Genomic DNA, 21,525 nt, shown 5'->3' with positions numbered 1-21,525 from the left:
AATATTTTGGCATTTCGTCTTTTGGAACAGAGTTCTGATAATACGGATTCATCTCCCCAAACAGCAATGAGATCTAGTACCTCCCGTTCGGCCCATGCTGGAGCTCTTTTGTGATTCTGGGACTCCATGGTCACCTGTGCTGATGAGCTTGCCACGCTGGCCAAACAAGAAATGAAATTCAAAAGTTCCCGGGGCTTTTCCTGAGTACCTGGCTAGTGCATCTGAGTTGAAAGTGCTGTCCAGAGCAGTCACAATGGAGCACTCTGGGATAGCTCCCGGAAGCCAATACCATCGAATTGCGTCCACACTACCCCAAATTCAACCCAGCGATGTCGATTTCAGAGCTAATCCCCTCGTCGGGGAAGAGTACAGAAATCGATTTTAAGAGCCCTTTATGTTGACAAAAATGGCTTTGTGTGGACGGGTGCAGGGTTAAATTGATCTAACGCTGCTAAATTCGACCAAAACTCGTAGTGTAGACCAGGGCTCAGTGTCAGATCCTGTACATTGTTTACGAGAAGGAAAGTAGCATAACAAAACAAATCAACTAGTTTATCGACTGATGACACAGTTATTGACACAAAACCCCTCACAGTATTGTCTTGCTACTGTTTGAATAGTAGCAGTATACTGCGCGTTTCCTGTAGGGCCTACAATAAACTTGATAAGCTAGAAAAACCATGGTTTTTCCATTTAATAAATTAACTTTTGCTGTTCTTACCATTCTGTTCCTCCAGCTCATTCCCGATTTCCTGCCCCATTTGTTTTTGCCTCGATAAGACTGAGGAGAGAGCATCAAGCCCAGCATCTTGCTCTGCACAGAAACAAGAAAATAAAATACATTAAAACCCCTGCTGATATGCCATGCTGCATCCTGTAGAGGATGCAAGCTAATCCAGAGTGTTAAACTATGCCAGAAGACATGCAAGGGGGCAAAGATCTGCTGTGTGTGCAAAGAGGGTTAAACTGCATTAACAAAGAGAGACATCACCAGCATGACAATGAATTCCTATTGCAGCAGCAGATTTTAGATGATAAAAATAATGTGAATGATGGGTAATTAATTTGTCTGCTCTGGTCAAGATATTCAGCCGAGTCCCAAAAAATCCAGAAACTGAACATACAGCTGTTACTCAATCATAAATGCCCTGGAATTTCTGGCACACATATATAGGCCCTTGATTACCCTTTTTGATTTTCCAAGGAGGTTTTAACATGACTAAAAGACAAACAGGTGATGCAAGCGCCAAGGAATTCAAATAGGTTTTTTAAAGCTGAGAGAGAATATAGCATGCGTGCAAGAGGGAGACCAAGAACATTAACAGAGCCGGATATAAAGAAGGCAGCTACAATTTAAAATTTCCCCACACAGCTCTGTCAAGGCTCCCCAATCCCCACCTTGGCACAATATGGACAGTCTCCAAGGGCAATATGGACAGTCTGTGGGCCCCATGCAGCCCTGAAAACGCACCTCATTTGTGATCTGCAGCTCTTACTACACAGGAGGCCCACAAGTGGCATTATAAAGGATGCTGCAAGGAAGAACTGCTATGGTTAACCACTTGCTGAAAGGCAAAAAACACTACGTAGGGCGAGGCTGCGTGAAGAGCCAGATATTGCTAAGCTGCAGCCAGAGAATCAGAGGTCAAAATATTGATCTGTACATCCAGAGTCTGTTTGCCTCCTAGAGTGCTGAATGCCCAACATCCCACCTAACAAAGAACCTTTCCAGCCCATGTGTGTCCCCACATGTTCACGACGCACACACACACTCAGATAAGTTTAATACCCACCATATGCCAGCAGTGTTTAAAGCTGACTCCCAAACGTTCAAAATAGAGTTGATGCTATTCTCCTGCCATGTAACTCCACACACCAGTTCATGTGCCGATTAAAATACAACTTGACTACGTAGAGATTTATTTCATTCGATCATCCTCAATGTTAAACACTGAATTGCATGCTCCCGTCTATCCGAAACCCTATTATCCGAACCCCTTCTCTGTCCCCCACGTCTCTCTCATTCTGGAAGACAAGGAAGGGTTTTGGATAAAGCAGAGGTTCAGCTAATAGAGCAGAGACCCTTGGCCAGGACTGCGAGGAGGTGGCAGCGGAAGATGAGCCCCTGGCCAAGGGGAGGCCACCCTGCTCCTGCATGGCTCCTGCAGTAGTGCAGGGTGCCCTCTGCAGCCCTGCTGTCACGGGAGTGAGTGAGCCGGGCAGAGCAGAGACCCCCAGTTAGGACTGGGAAGAACAGGACGAACCCCTAGCCGTGTGCGAGGCCACCCCGCTTCTGAACGCTCATATGGCTGCTGCCCTCTCATTTATCCAAATACAATCTGTGAACCCGTGCTATTCAGAGAATTATGAGCATAGCTTTCTTCATTTGCATCTAATGCATGCAGGCTGGGAGTTAGGTGCCCAGTTCCCAGTCGGATTTGGGTGCTCAACCCCTAGGGGCCCTTTGAAAAAAATCCAGCTTCTAGAAATAAAACAGATATTGTCATTATACATCAATTCTTATCTAGTAAGACCAGGTTTCCAAGCACTAGGGCATGCCTAATCTTAAACATGCATAAATCAATACTGCTAGCAGGGGCCTTAGTGGAAGTCAATGAGACTAGTGACATGCTTAAAGCTAGGCATGTCCTGAAATACCTGCTGAATCAGGACCGAATCAAGCTGTACCCAATAGTTCCTCGCTGCACAACTGGTGTTACAACACAACACTTCTTCCACTGCAGCCACACTCAGCTTTGCTAGTGTACATATTGTAGGCTGTAGTTTGTGTGTGCATCATAACCTAACAGACCCAGAGGGTAATCTGCATATGACTTTAAAGAAACCTTGCAAACATGTCACACCCAGACAAAACCTACTCCCCATTTACCCCAATGAAAAAATGTATGTAAAAATAGATTGTTTGGTTGGGGCAAATGGAGGAGGAGAAGTTTGTAGAGCTCCTTTAAGGAGGATACTGTCAGGTCACTCTGCTCACAATGACCTTAAGGTGCCACCATACTCCTTGTTGTTCTTTAGAACCTGGTACTCTTGTACCATGTGAAAGCAGCAGTATTTGAAGGGGAAGACCAATGCAAGAAAGTTTTATGCCACAGAACACCAGGATTTTGGAGCAAGAAACCAAAGACTGTCCCTCTGAAACTAAGGTTCTGAGATCTCACAGCATTTCTAAACAAAATTAGAATGGATTTTTAATACTCTGAGAAACTGACCAAGATTACATAAGCTTATACCTTGTATGATCCTCTGCTGTTGCTGTCTGATCTCATTAAAGCCAAGCCCGCTGGTTTCCTCCGTCTCTTCCAGGAGCCATGGGTTGGTCACACCTCGTTTCACCCCTCCAGTCATTAGGCTAGATCTGAAAATGGTTGGGTTTTTTAAGTTTAAAAAAATTCCTCTAAATAAAACCTGTTTCCTCTACAATTTGTCTCACAAGCAACTGGCTTATAATCATGAAGCTGCAAGACAGTCACTTGTCATACTGTGTGCAATTCCCTCCAAACACATTAGCCAGAGAACAATTTCTGAACTATTACGACAAAATTACCTTATAGGGTACATTACACCGCCTGAAGAAAAGGGAGTGAGATTATGATCTTGTAGCAGATACTATTACCATGTTTCTACAGGACACCGGGTAGTATATACACATCTAACTACATTGCTTGTATGGTAAGCACGCAAGACAACATAATACTTGACTACTGTTACACAATGAAAAAACACTGATATTGTTTTTACATGAATATTCATTCATTCCCCTTTTTCCCCATACAGTAAAGAATAAATATATTTTATTTTTAAATGCAGATGCGGAGTTCTAAGACTCTAGTGGTACTGTACTGTATGCATACCCCGACAGCATAATGGTTCAGTTCACTAGTACAGCTATAGATTAGACAAGTGCACTGATTCCCTGTACTCTGAAGAAGTCTGGTAAGTGAAAACTTTCTGCATTTCAAAAAAGCAACTGTGGAGAAGGAAGTCAGACAATGATTTCTCGGAATTTTTTCGTTTGACATAAGTGAACACAAGAAATCAGACAATCCCACTCTTAATTGGAACAAAAAGAAAAGGAGGACTTGTGGCACCTTAGAGACTAACCAATTTATTTGAGCATAAGCTTTCGTGAGCTACAGCTCACTTCATCGGATGCATTCAGTGGAAAATACAGTGGGGAGATTTATATACACACAGAACATGAAACAATGGGTGTTACCATACACACTGTAACGAGAGTGATCAGGTAAGGTGAGCTATTACCAGCAGGAGAGCATGGGGGGTGGGGGGAACCTTTTGTAGGGATAATCAAGGTGGGCCATTTCCAGCAGTTGACAAGAACGGCTGAGGAACAGCAGCGGGGAATAAACATGGGGAAATAGTTTTACTTTGTGTAATGACCCATCCACTCCCAGTCTTTATTCTAGCCTAAGTTAATTGTATCCAGTTTGCAAATTAATTCCAATTCAGCAGTCTCTCGTTGGAGTCTGTTTCTGAAGTGTTTTTGTTGAAAAATTGCAACTTTTAGGTCTGTAATCGAGTGACCAAAGAGATTGAAGTGTTTTCCGACTGGTTTTTGAATGTTATCGTTCTTGACGTCTGATTTGTGTCCATTTATTCTTTTACGTAGAGACTGTCCAGTTTGGCCAATGTACATGGCAGAGGGGCATTGCTGGCACATGATGGCATATATCACATTGGTAGATGTGCAGGTGAACGAGCCTCTGATAGTGTGGCTGATGTGATTAGGCCCTATGATAGTGTCCCCTGAATAGATATGTGGACACAGTTGGCAACGGGCTTTGTTGCAAGGATAGGTTCCTGGGTTAGTGGTTCTGTTGTATGGTTGCTGGTAAGTATTTGCTTCAGGCTGGGGGGCTTGTAAGCAAGGACTGGCCTGTCCTCCCAAGATCTGTGAGAGTGAGGGATTGTCCTTCAGGATGGGTTGTAGATCCTTGATGATGCGCTGGAGAGGTTTTAGTTGGGGGCTGAAGGTGATGGCTAGTGGCGTTCTGTTATTTTCTTTGTTGGGCCTGTCCTGTAGTAGGTGACTTCTGGGTATTCTTCTGGCTCTGTCAATCTGTTTCTTCACTTCAGCAGGTGGGTATTATAGTTGTAAGAATGCTTGATATAGATCTTGTAGGTGTTGGTCTCTGTCTGAGGGGTTGGAGCAAATGCGGTTGTATCGCAGAGCTTGGCTGTAGACAATGTACTACAACATCTGTAGTATGCAAGGTTTTGGAAAAAATTTTGAAGGAGAAGGTAGTTAAGGACATTGAAGTCAATGGTAAATGGGACAAAATACAACATGGTTTTACAAAAGGTAGATCGTGCCAAACCAACCTGATTTCCTTCTTTGAGAGAGTAACAGATTTTTTAGATAAAGGAAACGCAGTGGATCTAATTTATTTAGATTTTAGTAAGGCGTTTGATACTGTGCCACATGGGGAATTATTAGTTAAATTGGATAAGATGGGCATCAATAGGAAAATTGAAAGGTGGATAGGGAATTGGTTAAAGGGGAGACTACAACGGGTCCTACTGAAAGGTGAACTGTCAAGTTGGAGGGAGGTTACCAGTGGAGTTCCTCAAGGATCAGTTTTGGGACCAATCTTATTTAATCTTTTTATTACTGACCTGGGCACAAAAAGTGGGAGTGTGCTAATAAAGTTTGCAGATGATACAAAGCTGGGAGGTATTGCTAATTTAGAGAAGGACAGGGATACCCTACAGGAGGATCTGGATGACCTTGTAAACTGGAGTAATAGGAATAGGATGAAATTTAATAGTGAGAAGTGTAAGGTCATGCATTTAGGGATTAATAACAAGAATTTTAGTTATAAGCTAGGGACGCATCAACTAGAAGTAACGGAGGAGGAAAAGGACCTTGGAGTATTGGTTGATCATAGGTTGACTATGAGCTGCCAATGTGATATGGCTGTGAAAAAAGCTAATGTCGTCTTGGGATGCATCAGGAGAGGTATTTCCAGTAGGGATAAGGAGGTTTTAGTACCGTTATATAAGGCACTGGTGAGACCTCACCTGGAATACTGTGTGCAGTTCTGGTCTCCCATGTTTAAGAAGGATGAATTCAAACTGGAACAGGTACAGAGAAGGGCTACTAGGATGATCCGAGGAATGGAAAACTTGTCTTATGAAAGGAGACTCAGGGAGCTTGGCTTGTTTAGCCTAACTAAAAGAAGGTTGAGGGGAGATATGATTGCTCTCTATAAATATATCAGAGGAATAAATACCAGAGAGGGAGAGGAATTATTTAAACTCAATACCAATGTGGACACAAGAACAAATGGATATAAACTGGCCACTAGGAAATTTAGATTAGAAATTAGACGAAGGTTTCTAACCATCAGAGGAGTGAAGTTTTGGAATAGCCTTCCGAGGGAAGTAGTGGGGGCAAAAGATCTATCTTGCTTTAAGATTAAACTCGATAAGTTTATGGAGGAGATGGTATGATGGGATAACATGGTTTTGGTAATTAAATATTCATGGTAAATAGGCCCAATGGCCTGTGATGGGTTTTTAGATGGGGTAAGATCCAAGTTACCCGGGAAAGAATTTTCTGTAGTATCTGGCTGATGAATCTTGCCCATATGCTCAGGGTTTAGCTGATCGCCATATTTGGGGTCGGGAAGGAATTTTCCTCCAGGGCAGATTGGAAGGCCCTGGAGGTTTTTCGCCTTCCTCTGTAGCATGGGGCACGGGTCACTTGCTGGAGGATTCTCTGCTCCTTGAGGTCTTCAAACTACAATTTGACGACTTCAATAGCACAGATATAGGTGTGAGGTCTTTTTTAGGAGTGGTGGGTGAAATTCTGTGGCCTGCATTGTGCAGGAGGTCAGACTAGATGATCATAATGGTCCCTTCTGACCTAAATATCTATGAATCTTGTAGGTGTTGGTCTCTGTCTGAGGGGTTGGAGCAAATGCGGTTGTATCGCAGAGCTTGGCTGTAGACAATGGATCGTGTGGTGTGGTCTGGATGAAAGCTGGAGGCATGTAGGTAGGCATAGCGGTCAGTAGGTTTCCGGTATAGGGTGGTGTTTATGTGACCATCGCTTATTAGCACCGTAGTGTCCAGGAAGTGGATCTCTTGTGTGGACTGGTCCAGGCTGAGGTTGATGGTGGGAAGGAAACTGAAATCATGGTGGAATTCCTCAAGGGCTTTTTTTCCATGGGTCCAGATGATGAAGATGTCATCAATGTAGAGCAAGTAGAGTAGGGGCATTAGGGGACAAGAGCTGAGGAAGCATTGTTCTACGTCTGTTGGCATACTGTGGGGCCATGCAGATACCCATAGCAGTGCCGCTGATTTGAAGGTATACATTGTCCCCAAATGTGAAATAGTTATGGGTGAGGACAAAGTCACAAAGTTCAGCCACCAGGTTTGCCATGACATTATCGGGTATACTGTTCCTGACGGCTTGTAGTCCATCTTTGTGTGGAATGTTGGTGTAGAGGGCTTCTACATCCATAGTGGCCAGGATGGTGTTTTCTCTTTGGTCACTCGATTACAGACCTAAAAGTGACAATTCTTCAACAAAAAAACTTCAAAAACAGACTCCAATGAGAGACTGCTGAATTGGAATTAATTTGCAAACTGGATACAATTAACTTAGGCTAGAATAAAGACTGGGAGTGGATGGGTCATTACACAAAGTAAAACTATTTCCCCATGTTTATTCCCCGCCGCTGTTCCTCAGCCGTTCTTGTCAACTGCTGGAAATGTCCCACCTTGATCACTACTACAAAAGGTTGCCCCCACCCCCACCCCTACCCTCCAGCTCACCTTACCTGATCACTCTTGTTACAGTGTGTATGGTAACACCCATTGTTTCATGTTCTGTGTGTATATAAATCTCCCCACTGTATTTTCCACTGAATGCATCCGATGAAGTGAGCTGTAGCTCACGAAAGCTTATGCTCAAATAAATTGGTTAGTCTCTAAGGTGCCACAAGTCCTGCTGTTCTTTTTGCGGATATAGACTAACACGGCTGCTACTCTGAAACCTGTCATGAATTGGAACAGTATTCAAATTTTATTTAAAAGAAAGAAAAAGAATGACTTATGGCTGTTAGCTAGAGCAGGGGTTCTCAACCTTTTTCTTTCGGAGGCCCACCCAGCAGGCTATAAAAACTCCAAGGCTCACCTTTGCCACAATAACTGGTTTTCTGCATATAAAAGCCAGGGCCCGCGTTAGGGGATAGCAAGCAGGGCAGTTGCCTGGGGCCCCATGCCACAGGGGACCCTGCAAAGCTACACTGCTCAGGCTTTGGCTTCAGCCCCAGGTGGTGGGGCTCAGGGCCCCAGGCTTCTTCCCCGATGGGGTGGGTCTTCAGCTTTCTGCCCTGGGCCCAAGTGAGTAATGCTGGCCCTGCTTGGCAGACCCCCTGAAACCTGCTTGCAGCCCCCTAGGGTGCCCCGGACCCCTGGTGGAGAACCACTGAGCTATAGTATTACAGGTGTTTTCATGGTTACACAGGAAAACAATATTTCAGGGTGCCCTTTTGGTTAAGTTATATAAATTCAAGTTGTAAAATATTTACTCAATGACGACGGATTTCTGGATCCCCTACTTTCAACTGCATATTGGTTGACTGGTATGGAAAGCGTATATAATACAGTCTGCAGTCCTTCCGCACCCAAACTCCCAGTTTAAATTATGGGAGTTTGGGGTGTGCGCAGATTGCACGACTGGTTCCTGCACAAAGATCCTTCCTGAACCTTCACCAATAGTATACTAAGCTAAAATGAAGAAACAGTCAGGACATTTCTAAAATACTACTCTACCCAACACCTCCTCACCAAAAACCTCAGGAGGTCTTTCAAGTGCCTCTTTCTCACATAATCTGAGCAGTTTACAACTTCAGGTAGGATTAGAAATAAAAAAAATCGGCATCAGTTCATGCAATGGATGATGTACAGTTCCAACTCGCATACTTGCACAGATTTTGTGGCTTCTATAAATCAAACAAAATAAATTAACTGAGCAAAATACCAGAGAAAGTAACCAAAATGGGTTGTATGTTTTCAGTGAAGGGTTTGGCCACAGAGCATTGCAGAAGGGTCATTCATTTCAGCAAAGTTCAGGAGTGGCATCTAGCCATTCGGTGAGGATATACAGTAAGCTAGAGGCATCTGCTGGTTAAGAATGGAACCACCACTGCTGTAAAATATTTTAACATCCCTTCTCAGCGTGAATTCACGGCTCCCTATGAAGTGAGCTGTAGCTCACGAAAGCTTATGCTCAAATAAATTTGTTAGTCTAAGGTGCCACAAGGCCTCCTTTTCTTTTTGCGAATACAGACTAACACAGCTGCTACTCTGAAACCTATAAAATCAAGGCTACACATAAATGCAAAGGAATATGTGTGTGTATCTCCATACTATAGATTTCAGATGACATCCTCTGTCAAAATTAAACTTGAGAACACACTTAACACCTGCTCGCACTTATAAAAGTTTCAATATTTATCGAACTCTCTTTTGTTGAAAGTAAAGAATTTGCCAGGCTTAGATAATGAATCATGCTCATCCAGGACTAAGTGCTTATTCTACCTCATGATATCTCACTTAACTGTACTGACCATACTGGGAATTTAAGTATTGCAGAGCGGAAAGCAGTTTGGTTTATGGCTATAATCATTGGCTTGCTTTCTATCATGTTTAGAACAGTTGGTGGTTTGGATTATCCCTGTATTTCAGCTTTTAAGCCTCTATACAAACTTATGTATATTTATTGACGTGATTGTGAAGCAAATTTTATTTCACAAGGACACAAACCATGAAATTTTTTTTTCTAGATTAACTCCAGAATGCAATGATGAAACCTAAGTACTCCATATAGTTCACAGTCACTGCTACCCTCTTTGCAGATCCCAATAAAATGAAAGCACCACACTTTTGAGAATCTAAAAACCATTTAAAAACTACTCTGTGACACGTTATTGACTTGAACTGGAACCATATAGAACATAGTTGCAACCAAGGTCCTGTAGTGGCACCAAATCTTATATAAAGGGGGTCAAATGAGGTGTCTAAGACAAGGTTATGGTTTGCTGGTTATGATTATGCTGTCTATGTGTGTGTATCATTTTTATAGTTGAAGTTATGAATATTGGCTCTATACTGTCTGTATTCAAACTTATGCTATGCTTCTGGGGAACACCCCAGATCAGTTGGTGTCAGCTCTGCCTAGCCTGCTTGATGGCCCCTTAAGGACCATCTGCTATACAGCTGACCCACTGAGAGAAGGCAGACACGCCTTTGGACTCGGCAAGGTGTGCAGGGACCTGCCTATGGAGAGAGCTCTGAGGTTTTTCCAGGCTGTGTGAGAGACAACTTGTCTTTGGAACCAAGAAAGAAAGACCACATGGCAAGAGAATATAAAAAGCTGCTGCAGCTCCTCCATCTTGTCTTCAGTCCTGCTTCTGTCCTCTGGAGGGACTTTGCTACACTGAAGCTTTGAACCAAGGACTGAAGGACCTGTCCCAGCTGTGGATGTACTCCAGAGACTTGATGTGAACCTGCAGTTTATTCCATCCCTGCTGCAAGCCTGAACCAAGAACTTTGCCATTACTGAATGTAATTGATTCCAGTTAACCAATTCTAGCTCTCATTTATATCTTTTTCCTTTTATGAATAAACCTTTAGATTTTAGATTCTAAAGGATTGGCAACAGCGTGATTTGAGGGTAAGATCTGATTTGTATATTTACCTGGGTCTGGGGGTTGGTCCTTTGGGATCAAGAGAACCTTTTTTCTTTTACTGGGGTATTGGTTTTCATAATCATCTGTCCCCATAACGGGTGGCACTGGTGGTGATACTGGGAAACTGGGGTGTCTAAGGGAATTGCTTGTGTGACTTGTGGTTAGCCAGTGGGGTAAAACCAAAGTCCTCTCTGTCTGGCTGGTCTGGTTTGCCTTAGAGGTGGAAAAACCCCAAGCAATTTGTCCTGAATTGCCACTCTCAGTTGGGTCCCCCCAGAACCAGCATCGTTACAGTTTGGTAGTTCAAAGAGAGAATATACACCATAACAAAGGTAATGACGTCTAATTGGATATTGTCAAAATAAAGAAAGAGGAATATGTAAATCTCTCCGCTCTGACAGCTCAGCAAGCAAGAATCCAAATATATTTGCCATTTTAAAAAGCTAATGCAAGCAAATTCGGAAAAATTTGTGGAACTGTCTCTCTAATATTCCACCTTATTCTTTTCAGAATAGCAGCAGTGTTAGTCTGTGTTCGCAAAAAGAAAAGGAGGATTTGTGGCACCTTAGAGACTAACCAATTTATTTGAGCATGAGCTTTCGTGAGCTACAGCTCACTTCATCGGATGTTTTGCCAAGACAACTGCTCTGCTTGTTACAATAATCTTTTTGACATGTTTGGTAACTACCTTCCCACACAGTACCGCATAACTTCCTACTTCCTCTGATCTTACCATGTTTCGCTTTGGTGGCGTAAAGATTAAAGCTTATCCAATTAGCCACCCACTGCCTCCGCCAAGTTAATCACTTAAATCTTTGAAATCGTCACAGAGCAGTGGAGTGTGTAGATAGCTTTTGATTACAGGAGCAGATTTAACTAATTATAAGACTTAGCAATGTGCCCAAATATAAAAGATGAGGGGGTTTAAAATCAGGGGGCTGTGTCACTGCTTAACAAGTAGGGGCTTATCTTTCCGAAGGCATTGTTTCACTGACAATTCTTATAAAACTTCCCAAGTAACTTAGATTAGTCAACCAGTGCTTACTTTAGACCAAGGCCACACATTAAGGCTTACCAGCTTTAGAAGAATGATCAGCAAGACTGAACTTTAAACAAAACCTGGGTCAAATGACAATTGGCTGCATGATTAATTGAACATTCCCTTGAAGATACACTAGCATTCTCCGCAGTGTCTAGAGCACCTCAGCTTGGATTCACAGATTCATATTGAATGTGAGCAGCACAGTGGGCCACTGAGTGTGTGCTCTCATTTACACATACCACATGCCAGGTTAGGTGATTAATTCACATTTCAGGCCATTCCTGGTTATCAGAACAGTATTTATGGATTTAAAGTACAAAGACACCAGATTGCCCAAGAGGGCTCCTCCAAGCCTGGGTGATATTCTACCACCACCACCAATTTGTACTTTTACTCTCCACTAAGGTCCTCATCAGGCACCTCTCCAGAAGAGAGGTGCCCACGAAAACTGCTCCTGACAGTGAGGGCCCAATACACAAGGTGCTGCCTCAGTCATAGGGGCTGAATGCTTCCCAGATCCCACCAGCACAGGAGCAAAGAACAAGCCTGCATCTCAAACCGAAAAACTCCCCATGACAGAACTACCCCGCCGAACTGACCTCAAGATAAATGGCCTAATCTTGAGTCCACTAACTTTCATGGGAGCAGACTAGAGCGTGAATATGGTAAACAGTGTTGGCAAAGTAACTGAGAAAAAACCAGATGAAACTGAAAAAAATGTGGTCTTGAAAAACAAGCCAGTTCCCTTCCATATCAAAACAGCAGCAATATCCCTCAGTTATTTCTCCATCCTTCTTCATTCCCCCTTTCCCTTTGAGTGCGAGCAATGACAATATGGAATTTATCATACCCCAAGATGCTTGGAGTCTCAAGTCACAAGTTTTGTGTGCATGTGACACATAAGTAATCCTTCATTTGACATACCAATGTGAAAGTCACTTTTGAGATCCACTAGCCTGTAATACATCTTGACAGTGAGATTGATTAGGCTGTGAAACAGTCTCTCAAAGGAAGCAGTGGAAGCCTCATTTCTTGGCTCATAAAAACTAAGCTATAAGGAATAACTCTGCAGTGACAGGGAGATATTCTGGGAATTACCCAATTGGACAATTCCATCTTTTTTACTGGGCCTCCCTGTCATCACAGGGGTTCCAAAAGCTTTCCCTCCCTATACACCCTGAACAGGTTCTGATGCAGATGACTGGAGGGGTGGAGGAAGGCCACTCAGATAACATTCCCACTATCACACAACACAAAATGTTGGCCACTACAGGCTCGTCTATACAGGAAAGTTTTACCAGTTATGCACATATAGTTATCACAATATAGCTCCCAGTGTGGACAGAGTAAGAGACTGGTTTAGCTTAAGCACCATTCAAACAACAGAAGCAAAACCGAATCAAACAAAAAAGACACTGTTATACCGGAATAAGAGAGTCTCCTCACAGGAGTTACATTGTCTAACTACAGTTGTTTAAATTCACACTTAACTCATACTAGTATAACTTTCCTGAGCAGACAAGCACTAAGGCACACACCATGATAATCATGCTCCAGGAAGTCAAAAATCAAATTTTATTTAACCCAGTATATTAACGTCAAGAACAAATCTGGGGGACCCTCTTTCTAGGTCACCATTTACACTTCTGCAGAGCCTTCCTCCAAGGATCTCAAGTAAAATGGGTAAACACCCACCAAGAGCATGTCCATGACTTGGACCACAGCAATGCTGAAGCCAGGAGTCTAGACTTTACAGCTTCTTCCTCTGAGACAGCACTCTCACTCTCTTCTTTCAAAAGGAAAATGGTTCTTTAGAGGGAACTGCCACCTGCGAAATCACATCTGAGGTGATGGCCGTAACAATGGCTTCTCTCTGTTTTTGCAATCTATTCTTTTTCTATTCACAAAATGAATCTGTGACAGTCACCCATGAGTCCACCTAAGCTTCTCTGCACTGGAGACAAGCAACTCCTCCTTTATTCGCATTTAGAGGACTACTTCTGAAACCAGAAAGCATACTACGTTCCAGCACTAGCCTTTCAGATCTGAAACCATATTACCATGTTGTTTGATCACAAGTGAAATGAGTTTATTAGTTTCAGTGCCCATCACAATGGACATTTATTCTTATCACAAACCCAGCACATTTCGTTTGTTGAGTCTTGGGCCAACAAACCAACCCAAGGCAAAAAATGCAGCAGCAAGTCCAGACACAGAAGCAGATGGGAGTAGGAAAGCTTGCTCAAGACTGCCGATTCAAAAAAAAAAAAAAAAACCTAAAAGCCAACTGAAACTATAGAGCAAAGGTTTAGAGCTGCCAGGAGAGCATGCTCTCCTATTGCCAGTTTTTCTGAGGCTAATGAGTACTAATAGTAGTAATGAGCTGGAAGACCCAATCAGAAGTTTGAGGGCTACAAAGGCAGTTTGATTTATTTTTCGGTGTATTTCAAGCATTTTCTTTTGATTTGCTCTTTGTTAAAAATATAAATACATAACTGTGGTCCTGACCACTTGTGACCATTTAAAAAATAAAAAACAACTTACGGTATATTTTACAAGAACATGGGCAAAAATCCTGTGCCTTGGACAAACTCCAGCTTGGGTAAATACTCTGCCTTACTAAAATCACCCTGCTTTTCAGCTGCAGACGGTATTCACTTTCTGTGTACAAATGTTGTGGAATCTTGTCTGATGACCACCTCTAGATGTCTGCTCACTTAGTACGGACAGTGTATGTAGGAACTTGCATAGATCGCTCTACAAGGAGAAGTCATGGTGGAGACACATATCCATTGAAAGCCAATGAAAGATAACATTTAAATGGAGAGAAAATGAGCTCTCTGCAATAAAGATGACCCCGCTCAAAGAGTCAAGTAAACAGCACCACCACTCCTCTGGAAAATTCTAGTTGCATCCCATCCTAATTAAGGCCGACAACGCCGGAAGGTAACTAATGCTCTATTAAATAACGTAATGCCCTGTTCCGCATTCTGGCCCAAGCTGTCACTTAGAATAAAAATTAAGAGTATTATGGCCACTGTACTACACAACGTGAAACAGCATTACAGCAATTTTCAAAGGCTGTAAGCTCACTGAATGGTGACCAAATATAAACTGAGATTAATTTTGGTAAAACCTTCACAATTGTATGCTGTGGGGACGATAAATATGTGATCACTGGTGCAAGAAGGTTAATGAAGGGAACAGCTATTTAAAAAAAGAAAAAAAGACTTCTGAAAATTTGGGCTGTCACATTAGGGATGGATTAGATAAAAAAGCTGGTACAGAACCAGAAAAGCGGGTCACAGCTAGATCTTAAAACTTCATGTGTGGCTCTTTTTTATGGAGGAGGGTAAAGCTAACTTTCAGATTTAAAATGAAATCTGGTCTACTAAACTCCAAAATGGGCACTTAAAAAGAAATCCAAAGCAATGCTTCTAAAGGAATCTCCTGCCAATAAAGTCGTTAGTTTAACAGCAAGGAAAATTTATGCGTTCAGCATGAGCAGCAACAGCAACACATGCTTCCTCTCCACTGACCTGCCAATATGTCATGGACTTGACTGGGCAGCAGAGAGAAGTTCAATTGCCAGGCACGTTCAGCCCCTGGCTTCTTTTAGAATTGTCAACAAGACGACCAACTGTGGTATTCCCACCACTGCCACCACGTGTGTCACAGTTCAGGGCAACTGCGCCTGTAGTCCCCCTCCATGGCACCCACACTAGGCATCGGTTCCTCAGCAGGCCCCTCTCTTGGGCAGAGACCCAAGTCTGTCTCTCTCTCCTGACTGGGGTTTTTCCAAGCTTCACAGTTCCCTGCCTGCACTGTGATAGCCCCAGCAAGCCAGAGTCACTATGCCCTAGGTCAGTGTCTTCACAACACTCTCTCTCCAGAGGCTATATATAGTATATTTGCATACAGTTAAAAGAGTTACCACACAGCTCTTTGTAAGCAAGCACATTTACTCTTAAGGTGAAAGCATTATTTAAAACAATTTAAAAAACACTACACATACGCTAAAAGCTTACCCAGGGTCACCCCAACCCCAGCCTTCGGCTCTCCTAGGTGTCAGTCCTTCCAAGCTTTCCCTAAGGATTAGGGCCCTCCCTTGGACAGAAGGTCCTGTCCATTTGCTGGATCAGAAAGCAGGCCCCAAGTCAGTCAGTCTGTCCATCTCTGGAGAATCCAGTTTGAACTACTACATCTCAGCATCTCCAGGTGGTGCTACAAGCTGAGTAAATTCTCCTTATCACCCCCACTGTTATTAGCTCCCGGATAAGCTGCGGTTATCCTCCCCAATCGAATTACATACAATCCCTGGCCCACAAAGAACAAAAACTTAATACAGTGAGATCTCCCAAAGATATTACAGGAAATTGCCATAGCTGTCACACCCAGAATTTCTCAAGGATCTAGAAATTAACACGGAATTTTGTTTATTTCCTTGTTTGTGCATAAGCATCACTGGTGTCAGTGCAGGTCTAGGGATATGCTCTAGAATTTCCTCACCCTCTGCTCCCTGTGCAGCAGCAGCAAAAACTGCCCTAGACGAGTGGAGTGTTTTTCTTATTTTTCAAAGACCGCATTTCAGCAGCTCAGGTTAATTTATGTACCGACTGGAACAAGCAATGCACAGGAGTCTTCGCGGATAATCAGTCCACAGGGAAACCTCTGCATACTTGTGATTTTACATGTTTGAGTAAACTCAGCTCTAAATATAAAATCCAGACTCTGGACAAGTCTGAGTCCCATAACACAATTAACGGATTACGGACAAGTCCGTAGTTTTACTATCTGCAATCAATGTGGTATTGACTAGATTTAATTTTAACTGTTTCAAAACACCATGTTGGTGAACAAGAGAGAACAGGAATAGCTTATCCAACTTAGTATGCTGCAGCATCATAGGATGCAATGTGCCTCTGTTTTGGAATTAATTTTACTAAGGTTTACCGCGACTCATTTTCCACACAAGTATTTCTTTATTAGTCCAAAGGCCACTTGGTGGTGGTTTACATCCAAAATACAAGCATATAAACACATACTTTATATGCTAGCAACAATATAGTTATAAGCATTGAGCAAATCCTTACAATCTGATCTTGGAAGATACTTTCCCATTATGACGTGGAAGGGCTAAGGAAAATCTCTGACAAAGAAACCCCTAAAAGCTTGTCTTTTTACACATTGTAATAAACAAATGATGTCTTTGCTGGTTATTGGACTTTAGCTAAAGCCAGATGAGGCAGTTAAGGGCTGAAACCCAGATCCTAGCCCAGTCAAGATTAATGGCTGGACCCCTTTCATCAAGGTTTTATATTTATGTTTTGCAATATTTCTTTCTAACTACTAAACAACCATTTCTTTTTAAACAAGCTTATACAACTGAGACACAGAGGTTCTATGGCCCTGTTCTTTGCAAACAATTCTCACCATAGACCTTACAAACTAACTACACCAAACATCTCTTACGGCATACTTATCCACAGAGTAACATGTAAGGTATCCAAATAAAGCTCATAACTTGACAAGATTCAATATTTGTGAGATGTATGTACAGATAATATTTAAGGAATAATGTATCTCTCTCTAAAGTAATCTTTATGGACTTGAATAAAAAAAACAGTCACCAGGCATACCATGTTACAGTGATAACCCATTCAAGCAAGAGGGAGTTGTCACTCCTCCCTACTCAGCTGGCCAGGTAATGCAAGTTTATATAATCAGCCAAATATGAGCTCTTCTTACCACAGCGTCACATGGGGAGCTAATGCAATCCTGGGATGCATAAACATGGGAATGTCAAATAGGAGTAGAGAGGTTATTTTATCTCTGAATTTGGCACTGCTGGAATCCTGTGTCCAGTTCTGGTGTCCACAATTCAAAAGAGATGTTGATTAATTGGAGAGGGTTCAAAGAAGAGCCACAAGACTGATTAAAGGAATAGAAAATAGGCCTTACAGTGATAGACACAAGGAGCTTAATCTATTTATCTTAACAAATAGAAGGTTAAGAAGTGACTTGATTACAGTTTAAGTATCTGTATGGGGAACAAATATTTGATAGTGGGCTCTTCAATCTAGTAGAGAAAAGTCTAACCCTATCCAATGGCTGGAAGTTGAGGCTAGACAATTTCAGACTGGAAATAAAATTACATTTTTAACAGAGTGAGTAATTAACCACTGGAACAATTTATCCAGGGATGAGGGTGGATCCTCCATCACAGAATTTTTAAATCACAACTGAATGCTTTTCTAAAAGCTCTGCTCTAGGAATTATTTGGGGGCAGTTCTCTGGCTTATGTTATACAAGGGGTCAGACTAGATGATCACAATGGTCCCTTCTGACCTTGGAATCTATGAATAGTCTACCCTTGCCACACCCCAAAACAGTCTTCAGTGGTTTTCCATTGACAACTGCAAATGATCAAAACCACTTGGAGGTGGAAAGGACGGTTACAGCAAGCAGGAGATTGCTCAGGCTACGAATATAACAAAAGACTGTTTCAATATAACAGCATAGGGAAAGGCACTCTGGATCTCTTCACTGAGGAAGCCCCTTAAGGAGCAGGGGGCTTTCAGTGACTTTTGGATCCTCATTCTTGTGAAACCAGCCAGCTCCGCAAAGGACTGAACTTGGGGAGAAAGCTACTTTATTAGGTAGGAAAGGTAACTATTGGTAAGTGTAGGGCCAAGTTCACATTTTAGCATTTCAACCAGTTGCTTCCATCACTTTCTCTCGTTTCTAGTTAAATCTTTGTTCTTCGCTTACTTTTATTTTATTATAAGCACTCACAAGTGCTATGTGGTTTCCAAGAGCAGTTGTTTGAGATAAAACTGATAAGCTGGGGACACACTCACTGCACATTTTGGTGCAGAGGATCTGTAACTGTTAAGAGTTGCCCATGTCAGGGGCCAAGATTCTAAGGGATTTGGGGGTTGGGGTGCGCCTATTGTTAACCTGAAAGGTGGACTTAGGACTGTCAGAGCCCCAAAGTGGGTGCTTGGAGGTGTCAGGGAGCTGACCCCCAGCCACAAGATGACAGACTCCCTCCTGCTGGAGGCAGGAGGTACCAAAGTGACTCACAGTCCTGGGTGCCCTGAGAACCATCACAGTAACTAATTATTTACTGCACCTTGTACCTAATTAACCATATTTTCTATATTTCCATTACCTCAACCCTAATCTTGATAACCCTAATACTAAGATAACACTAGTATTTCACAGGTCACTACGTGTTTAACACAAACAATCCTTCTTTCTTATACCATCATTCTTTTTGGTTATATGCTTTGGGCCTAACATCCAAACAACTGAAAACCATAATTCATCCAGGCCCAGCTCAGGTCTACATTCCTAGGTTCTGGTACAATGAAAGGCATTCCGCACACTGGTTCATCTATTGACGCATTCCAGAGTGCCCCCTGACCACCAGGCATCCACTGCTATCAAACCCACACAAGTCTAAGGCACTGGTTTACAACCTGGGGTCCACAGACCCCTTGAGCTCCACAGACTACGTCCAAGAGCAGCGCAAAAGGTGACTCTGAAACTAAAGTTTCAGATCCCAGAAAGGCATTCTGTCTTTCTGATCAAAAGTATGTGAATGCCCCACCTGCAGGTCAAAACCTGGAAGTGTTGTCATTACCAGAGAAGCCCACCGTTTAGGACCCTCTCACACATTGCATCAAATGCCGTGCTGACCACGTGCAACATTTCTAGTTGAATTCTGTTCAGTCAGTTTTCAGTCAAAGATTTCAGAGGCAGGGGTCTGCAGACCACAGGTTAAATTTCCAAAAGGGTCTGTACCTCCATTTGAAAATTTTTAGGGGTCTGCAAATGAAAAAAAAGTTGAAACTCCCTGGTCTAGAGAGTAAAGGGGGCTCCCCAGACATGCTCACTCACCCACCAGACTCCTGGCGATCCCTAGGCATATGCTGGCACCTGAAGAAAGAGGATAGATACACCCTCCTGGCCCAGGAACAGCTGCAGCTCTGTTGCTGAGTTACTGCTGATAAGCTTCTTCCAGTGTTTGGGGCAAAATGTGCCCCTTTGGAGTAGTGCATGAGATCATGAGTTCCACATGCATGTTCCACAGCACCAGAAACTATCCACAGAAAGGGCTCCCAAATGCACAAAGTTAACAAGCCCAAGGCGGCAGCGGTCTCTAATCTTCCAGTTTTAGTGAACACAGGTGTTATTTTTAACAGCAGCAGGTGACAATACATTTATTCAGAAGTGTGATTTTTAAGCTGGCCTATGTTTTTACATCCCTACAAAAAGACTCCTGCCTTCTTTGAGCGCATACACACATGCAGAGCCCTGAAGCAGGACTGGGATCCCGCAGTCCCACAGGACCCACTGCCAGAATAGCAGGGACAGGATAAAAATTAACAATGCGGGGGGAGTGGGATGAGAGCAGGATTAAAAAACAGTCCTGCAGAGGGCTCAAAGCACATGCTCAACAAAGACAAGCTATTACAGCTCTTCACTAAAAAGGGGTCACACCTTCAGGGCAATTCCCCCAAAGCACACAGGGTTTCAAAATGCAGAAGTGCTGTCATGCTATGAAACTAGTATGCAAACCTCAAGAGTCAGCACAAGGAGTAGGAAGCTTTTGGGTCAGGCTTGACATGTATGTACAAAACCAAACCTGCACATTTGTCTCTACAGACACAATGTGCAGATACAGTGATTCAGTGTATTTAAGAGTCAGCAACTTGCAGTCAGAGGTTTGAGACTCCTTGCAGCCCGGATTAGTGGGGGGGAGGGGGAAAAAATAATCACGTCTTCATCTCACAAGTGTATTGATATTCTCATGAGAAAGGTTTCTTTTCAGTTAAGATTTGTTTAGCTTTTTATTGATTATGTAGGTATACGTGCCCAAACAGCTGTGATGGGCATTTTTTTTTTAAACAAATAGAATGACATATAAGAGACCTTTCATTACAAAGCATTCCAGAGAATTTTACCAATTTAAACCGAACTGCAGATTACGTACTAGGATCATGTCATTGACCAAAGAAATGCAGCAACCTCTGCAACTGTAACAGAACGCAGCTCTACTTCTCTTCTAAACTATTGTGAAGGACAGAAGATCCAACTGAAACTTCTGGGAAATTTAGGAAGAATGAATGCAATAACCATACTGGAATTAGGCCAAAACACTGCAATTTAGTGACCTAAAAGGAGTCAGAATATGGATTTTACATCTCATCTGAGAATTGGAATCACCAATGGTGCAATGTTCTATGCCCTAATACTTGGGCAGTTCTGATGGAGATCAAAGTTCATCATCTAGTGAATAATCATAACGCTACCTAGGTAGTCCATGGAGGAATTCCATCTAAATTCTGACAGAGCCCAGCCCAGCTTAAGAAAGCCAAGAAACAGAATCACAGCAAAAGGCAGCCTTAGCATCGGTGAGATCTACCCCTCATTCTTCTAGGAAGGAGACAGGGAGTGATCATTTCACCATATGGTTGGGTGGTTGTTGTTTTTTTAAACTGATTGTCTCAGCAATGCACAAACTTCAGACTAAAGCATCTTGTCTGAGTTTCTGAGACAACAGGCATATAGAGTTATGAGTTGCTTTGAGCTATCAAATCTTCAGTGGCACATTTAAGAATTAGCATCACTCAGTTAAACAAGGAAGTACCAAAGAGTAGCATTCTGAGACACAAAAAGGCTGGTATCGATAAACTGTTATCAATGGCCTTTTCGGTTTCATCAGTT

At 42.6% G+C, this 21,525-nt stretch overlaps 1 protein-coding gene across 5 annotated transcripts in view; it reads right to left on the bottom strand.

Moving 5' to 3' along the window:
- Positions 1-21,525, bottom strand: part of STX8 (syntaxin 8) — a 175,618-nt gene that overhangs the window by 136,254 nt on the left and 17,839 nt on the right. For all 5 annotated transcript variants that reach the window (XR_012154742.2, XM_073310277.2, XM_073310280.2 and 2 more), the window contains exons 5-6: positions 3,255-3,379; positions 722-814 (exon numbers count right to left, since the gene is read on the bottom strand). Coding sequence is in view for 4 of the 5 variants with exons in the window: in XM_073310277.2 (XP_073166378.1) it covers positions 722-814; positions 3,255-3,379 (218 nt within the window). In the remaining variant the exon portion in view is untranslated. The remainder of the gene's footprint in view (positions 1-721; positions 815-3,254; positions 3,380-21,525) is intronic.

Source organism: Lepidochelys kempii, chromosome 14, assembly GCF_965140285.1.
Source record: "Lepidochelys kempii isolate rLepKem1 chromosome 14, rLepKem1.hap1, whole genome shotgun sequence".
NCBI classification, from domain to species: Eukaryota; Metazoa; Chordata; order Testudines; family Cheloniidae; genus Lepidochelys; species Lepidochelys kempii.
The sequence above is the reverse complement of the archived record's forward strand: the minus strand, read 5'-3'. Positions and strand labels throughout refer to the sequence as shown.